Source organism: Triticum aestivum, chromosome 2D (genome assembly GCF_018294505.1).
Source record: "Triticum aestivum cultivar Chinese Spring chromosome 2D, IWGSC CS RefSeq v2.1, whole genome shotgun sequence".
Taxonomy (NCBI): domain Eukaryota; kingdom Viridiplantae; phylum Streptophyta; class Magnoliopsida; order Poales; family Poaceae; genus Triticum; species Triticum aestivum.
Genome location: NC_057799.1, coordinates 471,200,052 through 471,218,319, shown reverse-complemented (window position 1 = coordinate 471,218,319; position 18,268 = coordinate 471,200,052). Strand labels below are relative to the sequence as shown.

The 18,268-nt window shown below is 45.9% G+C and overlaps 1 protein-coding gene across 1 annotated transcript; it reads left to right on the top strand.

Moving 5' to 3' along the window:
* Nucleotides 1–4,322: 4,322 nt before the first annotated feature.
* LOC123055848 (BTB/POZ and MATH domain-containing protein 2-like) lies at nucleotides 4,323–9,672 on the top strand. The gene is made up of 2 exons (XM_044479684.1): nucleotides 4,323–5,051; nucleotides 9,301–9,672. The coding sequence occupies exons 1-2, from the start codon at nucleotides 4,323–4,325 to the stop codon at nucleotides 9,670–9,672; spliced, it is 1,101 nt and encodes a 366-aa protein (XP_044335619.1).
* The last annotated feature ends 8,596 nt before the right edge of the window (nucleotides 9,673–18,268 follow it).

Here is an 18,268-nt window from a genome sequence, read left to right as displayed (position 1 = left end):
GGGGGGGGGGGCTAAAATAAAGATGACCCTCGGGCTCCGGAAACCCAAGGGAAAAAGGCTTAGGTTGTTAGGCAAATGTAAAACCAATGTTGGGCCTTGCTGGAAGAGTTTTATCCAAGGCGAACTGTCAAGGGGTTCCCATAACACCCAACCGCGTTAGGGACGCAAAATCCGGGAACATAATACCGATATGACGGAAACTAGGGCGGCAAGAGTGGAACAAAACACCAGGCATAAGGCCAAGCCTTCCACCCTTTACCAAGTATATAGATGCATTAATAATATAAGAGATATTGTGATATCCCAACATAAACATAATCCAACATGGAGCAAACTTCATCTTTACCTGCAACTAGCAACGCTATAAGAGGGGCTGAGCAAAAGCGGTAACATAGCCAAACAACGGTTTGCTAGGAAGGGTGACAAAGGTTAGTGGTAATTCATGGCATTTTGTGAGGCTTGATAAGCAAGTGGTAGGTAACGCGGCATAGCGATAACATCGAGGCAACTAGCATAGCAATGATAGTAGTGAGATCCAAGGTGACGGTCATCTTGCCTGAAATCCCGCTAGAAAGAAGAACGAGTCCATGAAGAAGATGAAGCCACGTAGACGAACCAATCATAGACAAACCAATCCTCACGATCGCAACGAAATAGGAACTAACGAGAAGAAGCAACACCGGAAAGAAGCAAACAACATGGTAAACACCCATCACATAAATATGGCATGATGCACAATCAAGTATGATGCATGTCCGGTTTAATGAGGCATGGCATGGCAAAGTGCACAAACAATACTACAAATTAAGTGGAGCTCAATATGCAACGAGTTGCATATTGACGAAACACCACATCAATTATTTAGTTCGCTCTCGTGTAGGGACACACCAATATTAAATGTTGTTAAACATGGCAAGATGTGAAGCATAATAATACTACCTATCTAGGCAAGTTTAAAAAAGGCCGGAACAACAAACAACAATTCCGGAAAATCTTCATATGCATATTTCGAATTTGATACTGTTCTGTCCTAGACACAATTTTAATATTGTTAAACAGCAAAATAAAGTGCAGCAAGTTAATTTATGCATTTTTCTACCCCATTTACATATAAAGTTTATTTAAAATGGAGCTACGGTTATTTAGATATGAATTAAACCATTTTAGCAAGTCATTTATGCAAATTAAATCAAACAGCATATTATGAAACTAGATGAAATTCTAAGCATGTCGCATATATAGTTTGTTTAGTTTGGATGCATGTATATTTAGCTATAGACAATGTAAAACAGTGGCACCAAAGCTTACGACAAAGTTAACTGGAATTTCCTGTTAAATTGTCATAAGATTAGGGAGTTTCATCCATAATGGATTGAATGGGTTAGGAAAATCTTGGTAGAAGGCACAGTTAGTGTGAAGCTGAATGACGAGGTGGGGCCCTATTTTCAAAGTTCAAAAGGGGTGCGCCAGGGAGACCCATTCTCACATTTCCTCTTTAACTTAGCCGCTGACTGCTTGACAAAAATGGTGATTAAAGCTCAGCAGAATGGCTTGTTCAAAGGGTTGGCGTCTGATTTGATACCAAATGGGGTGGCTATCTTGCAATATGCGCATGACACGATCTTATGTTTCGAGGATAATCCTAGAAATGCTCTTAATATTAAGCTGCTGTTATATTTTTTTAAGTCATGTCTGGGCTGAAAATCAATTTTCTGAAAAGTGAAATCTTTTCGATACGTGCTGATGATACTCCTATGCAAAAATATGCTGAGATGTTTAACTGCCAGATAGGTAACTTCCCTATCAAATACCTAGGCATGCCTGTGAGCTATGCTGGTTTGAAGTGTAGTGATTGGGCCTTTGTAGATGACAAATTCATCGATCACTGTGAAAACTGGATTAGTGAAGCTCTATCCATGGGGGGGAGGCTGATTAAAGTGAACTCTGTGCTGTCACATATTCCTACTTTTTACATGTCTATGTTTCTTCTGAACAAGACTACCTTGGAGAAGTGGGACAAACCTAGAAGAAATTTTTTCTGGCATAGAAAAGGAAAAAAAGAGGCTACCATATGGTTAAATGGGGCCGTGTATGTTGATCCAAAAAGAAAGGGGGTTTGGGTGTTAAAGACTTGAGGAAACAAAATATTAGTCTTTTAGTGAAATGGTGGTGGAAGCTTGAGAAAAAGAAAGGGCTCTGGCAAGATATAGTTAAGGCTAAATACTTCAAGAAAACTTCGGTTGTTGTGGTTAAACACAAAGCAAGTGACTCGCCGTGCTGGAAATCACTTCTGAAAGTGAAAGACCTTTATATGCTGGGTAGAGGTATTAATTTGAACAGGGGAGATGTGGCTAGACTCTGGCTTGATAGCCTAGATGGTAGAATCCCTTTTAAAGACAGATTCCCACTGCTCTTTGAGACTTGTATTGACCAAAACTGTACTGTTCACAAATTTAAATGTCTTGATCAGATCTCTTCTTTTAGAAGTAGGATGTCTCATGAGATGACGAAACAATGGGAGGAAATGAAAAAAGAGATGTCAACTCTGAAACAAAGTGATTTGCCAGATGAGGTTTATTGGAAACTAGACAGGTCGGGCAAATATAGTACAAAGTCCATGTACACATGGCTAGAGAGGGATATTGCAGGATCTAACTTTAAATGGATCTGGGATGCAAAATTGCCTCTTAAAATACAAATATTCTTGTGGCAGATGGCACAGAATGCCATCCTGACTAGGGACAACATGAAAAAAAGATTATGGCCTGGGGATTCTTGCTGTTCTTTTTGTGACCAATTAGAAACAACTCAGCACTTGATGTTCTTGTGCCCTGTTTCCAGGGTGGTGTGGAGAACCGTAGGTTCCGTGCTTGGAACTGATTGCTGCCTCTAATACTATCTGGCAATACTATGTGTGGATGTATAGTTTCTTACCTGGGCTGGACAAAATATACACCGTTGGCTTGGCTGCTATATATTGGGCTATTTGGCTGGCCAGGAACCGAGCCACTTTCAAACTCAAATGGATTAACTCTCCATTTGAAATTGTATTTACAGCTTGTGCCTTTTTGATGTACTGGGCAGGTCTCCAGAAACCAGAGATAGGGGAGATGGTGAAAAAAGGAGCGGAGATGCTGAAAGAGAACACAACTCAGATGCTGCTGCTTTGCGGTCCCCCGATTCCAACTAGGGACGGACGTGGTGGGAACTGAGGAATAAGACGCTGCGGACCCTGATCAGTAAGTTTCTGGTGCTTTGGCGAAGATGAGCCGTCGATGCTTCCTGGAGTCTCGTGTGCCGGATGAACAGGGTGGTGTTCTTTGGTCCTTGATGTGGATGTTCTGGTAGTTCTTTTGGGTTGTTTTGTTATGGCCGTTGTGGCCTGGTGTTTGTAAGACTGGTGATACTTTGCGTAGGTGTTCGTAGTGCGGGTTTGGGTGACACCCAGGTTTTCGCCCCATGATCTGTTGTTCCTGATGACAGGCGCAGATAGTGGGTTTCCTGGTGTTGCCCCGAACTCACTTTTCCTCTTTCTCTCTAGCCTTGCTGGTTTCAGTTCCTGAGACTTTGTATTTCCGTTATGAAAGTAATGGAAAGGGGAAAAGCCCGGTTCGAAAAAAAAGCGCGAGACCGCGGGACGTAGGCGGCTCCGGCGGTCCGGCCTGCACGTCCACGGAGGGGAGGCCGAGTGAGGCGCACTCCTCCCTGAGCTTGACGCGAGGTTGCCTCCGGCAGCGTGTATGATACCTGCCGCCGCCTATAACGGATGGAACCATCGCACACGCTGGTGCATGTAGAGGGCTGGACGCCGGCGACGGGGAACTCGTCCCAGCCGGCGTGCGCGAGAGGATGCTCTACAATATGTTTACCGCGAGGGGCAAGGGGAGTGGAGGTGAGAGGCCGGCGCCGTAGCCGATCTCGTCTCGTCTAGGAGGGAAGGATCGTATCGCCGATCCACAGATCGTGGATACCTGTGTATTTTCCCGCTCCATGGCCTCCGTATGAGATCGATCGGGAGCCACCAGTCGCTAGGGGCACTTTCGTTGTTCACGTGGGCAACAAGAGATCGATTGGGAGGCAGTTTCGTGAGCCAGCGGAACAGGAGAGATATACTCGGAAACGGAGGGTTTTTGCTTGAAATTCTAGAGCCCTCGTCCCCTGTTGCTCGCCCAAACCCTCGTCTTCCGGTTCGGTCGCGCCGCCCGCCTACCTTCCACCGTCGTGTCGCGGTCTCCCACGCCCAGATCGCATCGACGTTCCCCCCTCCCCTAGCTCTCCCATCGCCACCGCCTTGATCCTCAGCTCGCAGGGAAAGTCTCACTATGGCGGCATCGAAGAGGCCAACAGAAAGGAGGGCCTCGAGGTGCACCCCTGTGACGGCGCGGGCCACGCTTGTGTTCGACATCGTCGGGTACAGCCTGCATAAGGGCATGGGCATCGGCAAATTCATCCGGTCCACCACCGTCTCTGTTGGCGGGTACGAATGGTGCATCCGCTACTACCCAGACGGGGCAGACACACACGCCAACAGCCAGGGCCACGTCTCAGTCTACCTGGAGCTCCTGAGCAAGGGTGCCAAGGTAAGGGCGCTCTACGACTTGAGGCTGGTCAACCACACCACTGGGCTGTCGTCATCGGTTTTCTCAGTCTTGAAGTCCCCAATGGTGTTCGATTCCCTCAGCACCAGTGGGACCAGTTATAGTTGGGGTCTTCCATATTTTAAGAAGAAGAGTGAGCTAGAGAAGTCGGATTACCTGCGGGATGACCGTCTTGTAATTGAGTGCGATCTAACTGTCATCAAGGAACCACTTGTTGCGGACACTGCGATAACAGCTGAGGTCCAGATGCCACCCTCAGACTTGGCGGAAAATTTTGGAAAACTGCTAGAGGCGGCCGAGGAAGCAGATGTGGCATTCGAGGTTGAAGGTGAGATTTTTCCTGCACATAAGATTGTGCTCGCAACACGGTCTCCAGTCTTCAAGGCAGAGCTGTATGGACCGATGAGAGGCAAGTGGAGCCAGAACATAACCGTCGAAGAAATGCAGCCTGCTGTTTTCACTGGTAGAAAAAAGCCCTTTAGTCCCGGTTCGCAACAGCCTTTAGTCCCGGCTGTGCAACCGGGACTAAATATGCGCGACTAAAGACCCCCCCTTTAGTCGCGCCTCTTACGGACCGCGACTAAAGGCTTTAGTCCCGGTTCTTGTGGCTGACCGGGACTAAAGGCCCGTCCACGTGGACGCCCGTGGTCCTTCGGGGCGGAGGACCTTTAGTCCCGGTTCTCGTGGCCACCCGGGACTAAAGGGCTCCTCCGCAGGTTTAGGGTTTTAGCCCCCCTAAACCTGGTTTCTTTTTAGTTTGGAGTGTTTTATTTCTTTTATATTATATTTTGTGTTTTATTTTAATTTTGATAAAGTTTCAGTACACATATTCTACCCTACTATATACATGCATATGAAATTTCAAACAAGAAGAATTCAAGAGGAATATATAATATATATTCAATCTCGGGTGACCGTATACAACTTCGAACAAGTTTCCATACACAATTAGGATGGATGACCATATACAACTTCGTACAAGTTTCAATCTCGGGTATGCATATAAATTTCTTCGTCCTCGGTATAGTGTTCTCCTTTAGGATTGATGACTTCCCTCATGAAAAATCCTGCTAATTCTTATTGAATTGGTCGGAAGCGAGCTTCTGGACTAAGCCTCCTCCGCAAGTTATCCGTCGCGTTCCGCACGCTATCCGATGTCTTCCGCTCAGAGGTGTGTCTCCGGATGTTCTCACAAACATAGTATCCACATAGATTGGTCCCCGGTGGCTGCTTATCCACATTAACTAACCTTCTGAAATCTAGCTCATATTTGAATTCACCGACAATTTCTTCTGAGAACCGTCTCCAAACCCTACAAGGCAAAGAAAATTAAATGAACAAGGGAGTTATTAGTTACTTGATATTAGGAAATGAACGAAAGAGACCGATCGATATAGAGCTCAAATGATTGAAAATAATTACTTTTGCAGCATTTTTCTCATGTCGGCCCAACGCTTTGGATCCGAATCCATAGAGTCCATGATTAGAACTCTGGAGGTGTGAAGTTCAATATTTAGCAGAATCCAGTGGAACCTGCGGACACGTTACATGCACAGTCATGCATAACTCATCGATTAGACATACCATGCATGGAGTAAACAAAAGAGAATGAGCACAAGAGAGAAACACTCACCCAAAATGGTAAGGAAATAGAATATGACTTTTGAGTTGATGCTTTCTAAGAAACTTGTACAAGTCTTTCTCCACGTCTTCGGGGTGATGTTGTAACACATGTCCATTAACGATATGTGGGTCAATGAACCCAACATCATGGATGTTTCTTATTTTGCATTCCCAAATCTTCAATCTGCATAATAGCGTACGCAACAATATAGTTAGGACAATATATATATATATATAGTGCAGGCAATGAAGAACGAGATGAGGTAGAAATAAATCACTTACAGAACGTAGCAACTCAGCATAGATTTGTCGAGGTCGCGCAGATTGAACAGCTGGAACAATTCACTCATATGAACTTCTACAGAGTACCGTTTGGTGTGATGCTCATCTGTAACATCCGCATAAATATATTCTTTGTCGGCCCATGTTATGAATTGCTTGTACCAACGTAGCAGATTTCGCATTTGTGGTGGTAAACTCTTTTCCCGCGCAGGCTCGACGAGAGGCCCATTCCGCACATATTGTAATGCTATCTCACATACTGGCGCATCCTCAAGGCCTAAGAAGGCACGAAGAGTCAAACCCATCTCGGACGCTTGTTTCATGGCACTCGCTACAGTCAATCCAAGTGCTGCCGCAGCTGCTATGATCTCGGGGTCCTCTTCCGGACCGGCTTTCACTATGAGCGGGGGGATCGATTGTTTCTTCTGCATCCCGAGCTGGTCAACTTGTTTCCCGCTTTTTTTACTTTCTTCTTTCTCCCCCTTCAATATTTTTGCTTGCCTACGAAGTTCATGTCCATAGTCGTCAGGCATATTCAGCTCGGCTTGGGACGGTGTCGTCAAAAAATCCTTAGCCCACTTCTTTTGCTTCTCAGTGAATACTTGCTTGGGCTCAGGCTCTTTTTTCGCCTTCATATCCGCCTTCCATTTCTCATAATCAGCAGACGCGGCCAATTTGGTTTCAGCTTCACTAAGTTCCCCAGGCCTTGGGAGGAGAGGCTTCAGTGATGGCTCCGGTACCCTTGTGGTCTTAGGTACATAAGGGTCCGGGTTAATAGTCCAGGAGCGGGTTTCCTTGCTGTCCGCCTGCTTCTGCTTCTTCGCCGGAGGTGGATTGGGGGGCGTCGTACACCAGGTCTGGCCCACAACTATAAAAGTTCTTCAACTAATGGCCTTAGGTACACATCGATGTCGTTGCCGGGTTGCTTAGGGCCTTGGATGAGAATTGGCATCATAATGAACTTCCGCTTCATGCACAACCAAGGAGGAAGGTTGTAGATGCATAGAGTCACGGGCCAGGTGCTATGGCTGGAGCTCTGCTCGCCAAAAGAATTCATGCCATCAGTACTTAGACCAAATCTTATGTTCATTGCGTCAGCTGCAAAATCTTTGAACACTCTGTCGATCTTTCTCCATTGTGTTCCATCAGCGGGGTGTCTCAACTCCCCGTCGGACTTACGGTCCTCTTTGTGCCATCGCAACGACTTGGCATGCTTTTTGTTCATGAACAGACGTTTCAACCGTGGTATTATAGGAGCATACCACATCACCTTGGCGGGAACCCTCTTCCTGGGTTTCTCGCCCTCAACATCGTCACCAGGGTCATCGCCTCTGATCTTATAACGCAATGCAGTGCATACAGGGCATTCATTCAAATTCTCGTATTCACCGCGGTAGAGGATGCAGTCGTTAATGCATGCATGTATCTTCAGAACCTCTAAACCTAGAGGGCAGACAACCTTCTTTGCTTCGTACGTACTGGTGGGCAACTCGTTATTCTTCGGAAACATATTCTTCAACATTTTCAGCAAATTTTCAAATGATGAGTCACCTACACCTTCCTGTGCCTTCCATTTTAGCAAATCCAGTGTGCAGCCCAACTTTTTCAGACTATTATCGCATCCTGGATACAACGACTTTTTGTGATCCTCTAACATGCGATCCAAATTCTCCCTCTCCTTGTCAGTTTCGCAGCGTCTCCGTGCATCAGCAATGGTCCGACCAAGATCATCAGCGGGCTCATCATGTGCCTCTTCTTCACCTTCACCTAACCCTTCCCCACCTTCAGCATCATCCTCCATGAAAGTATCACCGAAATGATCATGATAGTTGTCATCGATATCATCCCCTTCTTCATCTTCTTCCATTCTAACCCCTCTTTCTCCATGCTTGGTCCAACAATTATAGCTTGGCATGAAACCGTGCCGAAGCAGGTGCATGTGAACGTCTCTTGAGGAGGAGTAACCCTTCTGATTCTTACAGACAGCACATGGACAGATAATAAAACCTTGCTGCTTGTTCGCATTTGCCACTACGAGGAAATCTTTCAAACCCGTAGTGAACTCGCTGGAGAGTCGGGGACCGTACATCCATTGCCGATTCATCTGCATTATTATTATATAAAGTATATAATTAACCATCATGCATTTGTTAAACTAACTAGCTAGAAATAATACAAATTAAACAATGAACTACACACATGCGTATTTTATCAATGACACATGAAAGGTTCAAGTTGCTAACCGCGATCGCGGAGGAAAAATAAATGAGAAAGCTCAAGTGTGGCTCGGACACTTCATATCATGTTTGTTTCAGGCTCTCGGGCATTTCATCGAACACCTTGTGTGCATAGGAGGAACCAAAAGCAAACCCACCACCCCCTTCTGAAAATTGTGAAGTGAGCTGAGTGAAGTGAAGTGAGCTGAGTCCTATATATAGGGATGGGCCTTTAGTCCCGGTTGGCCTGGCCAACCGCAACTAAAGGCCTTCGGGGACCTTTAGTCCCGGTTGGCCAGGCCAACCGGGACTAAAGCCCCTCCCGTCCGCCAGCTGGATGGGCCTTTAGTCCCGGTTGGCCTGGCCAACCGCGACTAAAGGCCTTCGGGGACCTTTAGTCCCGGTTGGCCAGGCCAACCGGGACTAAAGCCCCTCCCGTCCGCCAGCTGTCGACCGAGCGCGCTGGGCCCAGATAGTTGGTCGCGGGTCTCCTCCCGAACCGCGACTAAAGACCCCTTTGGTCGCGGTTCGATTGTTTTGGGGACTAAGTGGGGGCGTATGGAAGCCTCTTTTTCTACCAGTGTTTCAAGGCATTGCTTCACTTTATCTACACAGATTCATTGCCTTCCATGGATAACTTTGATGATGATGAGAAAAAGGAAATGGCCAGGCACTTACTAGTGGCTGCAGATCGGTATGCAATGGAAAGGATGAAGATGATGTGTGAAGACATTCTTTGCAAAACTCTTGATGTTCAGACTGTGGCGACCACGTTAGCTCTCGCAGACCAACATCACTGCAGCAGGTTAAAAGATGCTTGTGCTGAATTTATCATGTCTTCCAATAGATTGGATGATGTGTTGGCAAGCCAGGGATATGTGCACCTGAAGAAATCAAGCCCTGCTGTCTCAGTAAATATCTTGGAGAGAGTTATGAAGCTTCTCAAATTTTAGTGTGTCCATCCTGGGTTAGAATAGATGGCTTAGTTAACATGTAGCCACCTGAGACGAAGTAGTGTGTGCTTCACTTTCCACTTTCTATCTAGAGATAATTTGGAGGAGACTATCGTAGCAGATATGTTGCAGAAGGCATGGAAGTCTTAGTAGCCTGCGTGCTCGGGGTGGTGCTTGCCGTTATGTTACTTGTTGGAACCCCCTGTTCTCATTTCTGTTGCTGTGTGTGTCTGAGATATCGTCGGTGTTTGTGACTCTGCCGTTTCGTGGCTTTATTCCCTTAATTTAAAGCCGGATGCCGCTGGCATCTTCGTTCTAAAAAAAGTCTTAGTAATACTCATCTTCGATTCTTGTGTCAGCTTCCGCAAGTTACTCAATACATAGCCACCTGAACTGGGTTCGTCCTTAGTTTGCAGAGATTATTGGAGTCTTTGGAATATAAATAGTCTTTCATGTCCTGTAGTTTTTAAAGATATGTTGGTGTCTTTTGGAGAAGAATGATCATATCTTCTGCATGTATCGATTGGATACTCATCCAATATCTGAATTTATGAACATTCACTAGTTTTTCTGAATGTTCTGTGATCATCTACTTCTCTCTAATTTATATGCTCTCTTTGTTTTCTCTTTTTTCTAAGGTGCCAAGCTGTTTAATCCCGATCAATTAGTACCTTTGAGAATATATGTGGCAGGCCACCGTATTGATACATTTGCAGGTGAAGGTTATATTTAGCATGGTCTCCATCCATAATTGATTGATCCAACAAAAATGCAATTCGTAGATATCATAGTTATGTGCAATTTTACAGGCAATTGCGAGATCTCTACAGCTAAAATCATAACATATGCAATGTTTTCTGTTCACGTTTCGTAGTGGGTGTAATGGGCCTTACGGCCTAATGGTAAACTTAAACCTGTTCGTTCAATTTGCTAAATCAAATTGCTTGTCTCGAAGTTATTTTGGGGTAGGTTTTTGGCCTCGAAATACTATTTTAAGGTGAAGAGGTGTGCCTGAATATGTTTTGTAGTGTGAGACAAGTGGGAAATTTGAATTTGACACATGAGTCTCTCCATGAGGGGTAGGTTCCTTGGACCTGCTGATCTTGTTTGTTGGTGATGCCATTGGTTTTCTTTGCCACTTGAATCGATCATGGTCCAAACATCTTCACTTCTCATCCATTCCTTCACAATACGCGGCAAATCGTCAACCTTATCTTTGAGCAGCAACAATTAACAAACCAAATACCCTGACACTTTATGTTATCCTTGTGGCATCTAATTTCCGTCCGTCACCAGCTGTGAGTACCCTTTTGCAGACGACGGCCAAGATATGATGCCTGATGACTAGATGATGTGGCATTCTAGGGCGCAACCTTCTCGATACGTCGACGCATAGACGATATGGCCATATGGATGAATACTTGTGGGAACATCTCTAATGCAGGCCACTGAACCAAAGTTGCTCCTTCATATTGACTGTACATGCTGCATCATGAAATGACACCCCATCAAGCTGTCAAGTAAAGGCGAGCGGAGTCGTATGATGGGGAAGAACATGGAACAGGATGGGAATTTAGAGATCTTTACCGATCTTATCCTTACCCATGTAGATTAGCCTCTAGTTTCCTTTCGAGATGTCAGGTTGCAATTTCCTCGGCTATGTCGGCGTGCTGTATGATCTACGCCCACTGTTACGAGAATTTGTTGGGCCGGTTGGCAAACTGACCAGTACTTTGGTTCACTTGCAAGCATCGGTCCTTCTCAAGTCTACTAGAGTGCCGTGCCTCCAACAAGAAAGTTGAACCATGTACCACTGCAGAGTTAAAAGTTCAGAGTGAAATCATAGCACTGTGTCCACTGCTTGAGCTACTGAGACTGAAAACTGTATGTTGTCTGCACTCTGCAGTGGAATTTCAAAGGTTCGAAGTGAAGTCATAGCACTGTGTTCACTGCTTGAGCTACTGAAACTGAAAACTGCGAGCTGTCTTCAGTGGAATTCATACAGGTAAATGCGTACTCCTTTAGAACTACTGAAGCATCCTTTTCTCTATCTCTGCAGTGACTGGGATGCACGCACGCTTATCAACTTTTCTTCTCGCCGATTGGGTATTGCGTGACACGGTGATCGGGATGCTGACCCGACCCGTGAGATGGCAAAACCACCACGCTGGTTAGGCCTACCAGAGGTAGCTAGGTGGAATCTTTGGACGTTCAATATACAACAACAAAGAAACGGAGGCCGCCTGGCAGGGTTAGGTGGTCTGCTGACTTTGGGCGGCACCCTTCCAATCGGTAATCTGATAGCTGAAAGCAGAAAAGCAGATAGGCTATCAGAGGCAGAGAGTGATTTGGAGCTGCTCGAGTTCAGTCAGTCTTGTGCTGTTCCCGATCGTTCATTCCTCAATCATGTGGGCCACTTTTTTTTTTTGAACGGATGGCCACCTTTCCTGGAGCAATACTAGTAGAATTGATCAAAACAAGCTATGGGAAAGATCCAAAGTACACGTGAGACATGGTGCAATAATTGGAAGGGAAAAAAAGTTGCACATGAGTATTGGTCTGTATTATCCGTCAGGGAGCTACAGGGTACGTACAAACCCAGCAGCACGTAGACAGGTCGGGTGGGCCATTTGCTGCTGCCCCAGCCCCCCATGCCCCATGCCATGCATACGACATGCACAATTCAAGAGTTGGGGCGAGCACTCCTGTGAACAACCAACCATCCATCTGAACTGCACTGCGGTGGATGCATGCATCAGGTCACGTCAACACTGGGCTCCTTGGGTGATCACCTTTGTCGAGGTTCAAACATTGCTGCGTGGAAAATCGGCTCCACCGCTCTGCGTGCGTCTCGTCAACTTCTTGACTGAGCCGGCATAGGGCACACGAAAACGATCGTTCTCTCGTCGTTCCACAGCCTTTGAGTACGCACGTACGGCTTTGCTTCTGGGTCACATCCCAGTTGACCGACTTGCGCCCGGTCAGCACGCAGCAGCTAGTGTGGGTCGATCCGTAGACCTGGTCGCCGCAATAAGTTCATTCGGTTGCCTGGTCCCGATGCCATTCGCTAGCTAGCAGCTGCGCCTGTTCCTGTTCATGCCCGGTACGTATACGTTACCTTGTGTACTTGCATGCTATGAGTTGGCTTCGTCAAGAGCTTCCCCACGGCTGCTCTCTAGTACTCCCTCCGTCCCGTCCCATAACGTAGTAAGCACAATAGCTATATGTAAGCCGGCTGAATTTAGATTTTGGACCATTCCATTTCGCATGAAGGAAGGAACCGGAGGAAAGGAAGAAGCTTGCTCGAGAAACTCTTTGGGTCTATCTTAGGATGGCAGACGACTTTCGACATAACGTAGTAAGCACAATAGCTATATGTAAGCAGCCCTACTTGATCAAGTTTGGATTGTACTACTTTCGACATGCACCACATGTATGTTGCCTTCACTTCAATCCAATCCATGTTCATTTCACCCGCTGATATACAATAACTCTTCATGCGCGCATCATGCATCATCATATATAATAACAAGTCCTACTAATCATCATCATACAACTTCTACTCGTTATTAATAACAAGTCATACGATCATCATCCTCATAGTCATCGAACCAACCCTACTTAATTGTTCTTAGCACATGATCATCAGTATTAGGTAGGACCGAAATACCATCTTTAACGTAAAATAGCATAAAACAATATAGACCCTGACTCTCCATTATGGAGAATGGAGATCATCCTGTCTCCAATTCTTGCGCTTCGTTTTCTTTTGCTTCCAAGAACCTCCTTGCGACTGTCCATACATTTTTTCCATTCTTTGATTTGCATGTGTCTCCACTTCTTTTAGAAATCCGGTATGGACAGTTGAGATTCGTAGGATGACCTGGTTGTATGTTCAAAACATCAAGCCTACCATTCTGATACATCAAATGAGGCACACAATCCTCTGGGATTATCTGTTGAAAAACATAGTAATAACTTTATAGTTAGCAATGATGTACTAGTTTTAGAAGTATGCAAAAGATGCACGGATGTCGTAATAGTAAGAAATCTTACCAGGGTATCTCCATAGTAGTTACCGTAGTTCAACACGTGCACTAGTGGCACGTATTGACCATAATGTGGAGGAGTTTTACAATAGATATTGTAATTCTCAAGATCAGTACAAAATCCGACCAGATGAGTTTTCTCCTTATAAGTTAACTCAGAGCCATCGGTGTAGTAGGTTCTGTCTACCATGTTCCGCACATTGTTTGAACAATCAAAATAAGCTGTCAATGAAAATAAGCTGTCAACTATTTTGAAATGAACAATATAAATTAGCTAATAACTATGTTTGAGAAACTCACATAGCGGTAGAATTGGAGGCGTATCAACAAAGACCCAAATGTCCATATTGTCTTGCTCGATGTCAGGATCACCAAGATCCATGGTGACAAGCATACCCTCATCAAAACCATACATCTTGCAAAATGCTTCACAATTTTTGCAACCAAAATGGGTTACGCTCTCAGAATTATATAGATTTACTTCAAAATCTATATCATGATGGGTCCTTAGGTGAATTTTCTTTGTTTCCATACTTTCATGGTCTTCAAAACCCATCCTCTCCAAGACGTAGCGTCTTGCATGGCATGGGATAAGCTAGCCGAATTGTAAAAGATGAAAAGTACACGTTGAAATAGTTGAAGTCGTGCTTAATTACGAAAAAATAACACTTGTTGTCGTTGCGTACCGTTTCAACATCGAAGGTCTCCTCCAGCTTAATACTGAAGCGCCGATCTTCGTCCAGGTGAGGCATGTCGCACTGACCTCGGTCGTCGTGGCACCAGTCACACTCCCCCGGGAGACTTTCGTCGTCCGAGTACGACATTTGCTATGTTCATAATTCAAATATTAAACGTCTACAATTAAATATATGTACTAAAAAACCTAAGTTAGATCATTATTATTCATCACGGGTTGACTATCGGTTTGTCGAGTCTTTTCTTGAAAACTCTCAGCTCACGTGGTGTATACATTCGACCGTTGGTGATGGTCGCTCCTCCATTTGTCCCCGAGTGCATTACACCAAAATGTCTAGCACACGGGAACAAAGGAGAAGCGACCCCCACGACAACAGTCAGGATTCTTCGTCCTCTCATATATATATGGTGGAACTCTCCCTCACTGATTCCTCTCTGACATTTGCGACCGTCGGTGATGGTAGCTCCTCCTTTCGTTCTCGAGTGCATTACACCAAATTGTCTAGCACACGGGAACGAAGGAGAAGCTACCCCCACGACAACAGTCGGGATTCTTCGTCCTCTCATATATGGTGGAGACTCGACAGACTTACAGTCAACCCGAAATATCGTTTAATTATCTTTCTAAAAGAGGATTTGGCTGGTCTCACCTCGATGTCGGAGGGGGCGGTGACGGGGATGACGGCGGGGATGATGGAGGGGCCGGGGGCTCCTAGATTTCTGCGAAAACAAAAACCCTATAAGCTATCAACTAATCATATGCATACGCCTTGCATAGTGCTCGCCAATTTTAGCATTCAAAGTAGGAGTAGTTTTCCACTCTGAGCATTCAATAAGCAAAATCAAATCACAAAATAAAGTAGTATTCAAATTAGGATGCATTCAATTATAAGCAAAACTACATCATCTCCATGCGTCCGTACTGTTGGAAATATGCCCTAGAGGCAATAATAAAATGGTTATTATTGTATTTCCTTGTTCATGATAATTGTCTATTGTTCATGCTATGATTGTATTAACTGGAAACCGTAATACATGTGTGAATACATAGACCACAACATGTCCCTAGTAAGCCTCTAGTTGACTAGCTCGTTGATCAATAGATGGTTATGGTTTCCTGGCCATGGACATTGGATGTCATTGATAACGGGATCACATCATTAGGAGAATGATGTGATGGACAAGACCCAATCCTAAGCATAGCACAATAGATCGTGTAGTTCGTTTGCTAGAGCTTTTCCAAATGTCAAGTATCATTTCCTTAGACCACGAGATTGTGCAACTCCCGGATACCATAGTAGTGCTTTGGGTGTGCCAAACGTCACAACGTAACTAGGTGACTATAAAGGTGCACTACGGGTATCTCTGAAAGTGTCTGTTGGGTTGGCACGAATCGAGACTAGGATTTGTCACTCCGTATGACGGAGAGGTATCTCTGGGCCCACTCGGTAATGCATCATCATAATGAGCTCAATGTGACCAAGTGTTTGGTCACGGGATCATGCATTACGGTACGAGTAAAGTGACTTGCCGGTAACGAGATTGAACAAGGTATTGGGATACGGACGATTGAATCTCGGGCAAGTAACGTACCGATTGACAAAGGGAATTGTATACGGGATTGAGTGAATCCTCGACATCGTGGTTCATCCGATGAGATCATCGTGGAACATGTGGGAGCCAACATGGGTATCCAGATCCCGCTGTTGGTTATTGACCGGAGAGTCATCTCGGTCATGTCTGCATGTCTCCCGAACCCGTAGGGTCTACACACTTAAGGTTCGGTGACGCTAGGGTTATAGAGATATTAGTATGCGGTAACCCGAAAGTTGTTCGGAGTCCCGGATGAGATCCCGGACGTCACGAGGAGTTCCGGAATGGTCCGGAGGTAAATAATTATATATAGGAAGTCCAGTTTCGGCCACCGGGAAAGTTTCGGGGGTCACCGGTATTGTACCGGGACCACCGGAAGGGTCCCGGGGGTCCACCGGGTGGGGCCACCTATCCCGGAGGGCCCCATGGGCTGAAGTGGGGAAGCGAACCAGCCCTGGTGGGCTGGTGCGCCCCCTTGGGCCTCCCCTGCGCCTAGGGTTGGAAACCCTAGGGGTGGGGGGGCGCCCCACTTGGCCTGGGGGCAAGCCACCCCCTTGGCCGCCGTCCCCCTTGGAGATGGGATCTCCCAGGGCCGGCGCCCCCCAGGGGGCCTATATAAAGGGGGAGGGAGGGCAGCCGCAACCCCAAGCCCTGGCGCCTCCCTCCCTCCCGTGACACCTCTTCCTCCCCGCTTGCGCTTGGCGAAGCCCTGCCGGGATCCCGCTACTTCCACCACCACGCCGTCGTGCTGCTGGATCTCCATCAACTTCTCCTCCCCCCTTCCTGGATCAAGAAGGAGGAGACGTCCCCGCTCCGTATGTGTGTTGAACCCGGAGGTGCCGTCCGTTCGGCGCTAGGATCATTGGTGATTTGGATCACGACGAGTACGACTCCATCAACCCCGTTCTCTTGAACGCTTCCGCTCGCGATCTACAAGGGTATGTAGATGCACTCCTCCCCTCTCGTTGCTAGCATCTCCTAGATTGATCTTGGTGACACGTAGGAAAATTTTGAATTTCTGCTACGTTCCCCAACAGTGGCATCATGAGCCAGGTCTATGCGTAGATTCTATGCACGAGTAGAACACAAAGTAGTTGTGGGCGATGATTTGTTCAATTTGCTTGCCGTTACTAGTCTTATCTTGATTCGGCGGCATTGTGGGATGAAGCGGCCCGGACCGACCTTACACGTAATCTTACGTGAGACAGGTTCCACCGACTGACATGCACTTGATGCATAAGGTGGCTAGCGGGTGTCTGTCTCTTCCACTTTAGTTGGATCAGATTCGATGAAAAGGGTCCTTATGAAGGGTAAATAGCAATTGGCATATCACCGTTGTGGCTTTTGCATAGGTAAGAAACGTTCTTGCTAGAAACCCATAGCAGCCACGTAAAACATGCAACAACAATTAGAAGACGTCTAACTTGTTTTTGCAGGGTATGCTATGTGATGTGATATGGCCAAAAGGATGTGACGAATTATATATGTGATGTATGAGATTGATCATGTTCTTGTAATAGGAATCACGACTTGTATGTCGATGAGTATGACAACCGGCAGGAGCCATAGGAGTTGTCTTAATTTATTGTATGACCTGCGTGTCAATGAAAACCGCCATGTAATTACTTTACTTTATTGCTAACCGTTAGCCATAGTAGTAGAAGTAATAGTTGGCGAGACAACTTCATGAAGACACGATGATGGAGATCATGATGATGGAGATCATGGTGTCATGCCGGTGACGATGGTGATCATGCCGCGCCTCGAAGATGGAGATCAAAGGCGCAAGATGATATTGGCCATATCATGTCACTTTATGATTTGCATGTGATGTTTGTCATGTTTACATCTTATTTTCTTAGAACGACGGTAGCATAAATAAGATGATCCCTCACTAAAATTTCAAGAGATGTGTTCCCCCTAACTGTGCACCGTTGCGAAGGTTCGTTGTTTCGAAGCACCACGTGATGATCGGGTGTGATAGATTCTAAGTTCGCATACAACGGGTGTAAGCCAGATTTACACATGCGAAACACTTAGGTTGACTTGACGAGCCTAGCATGTACAGACATGGCCTCGGAACACAAGAGGCCGAAAGGTCGAACATGAGTCGTATAGTAGATACGATCAACATGGAGATGTTCACCGATGATGACTAGTCCGTCTCACGTGATGATCAGACACGGCCTAGTTGACTAGGATCATGTATCACTTAGATGACTAGAGGGATGTCTATCTGAGTGGGAGTTCATTAAATA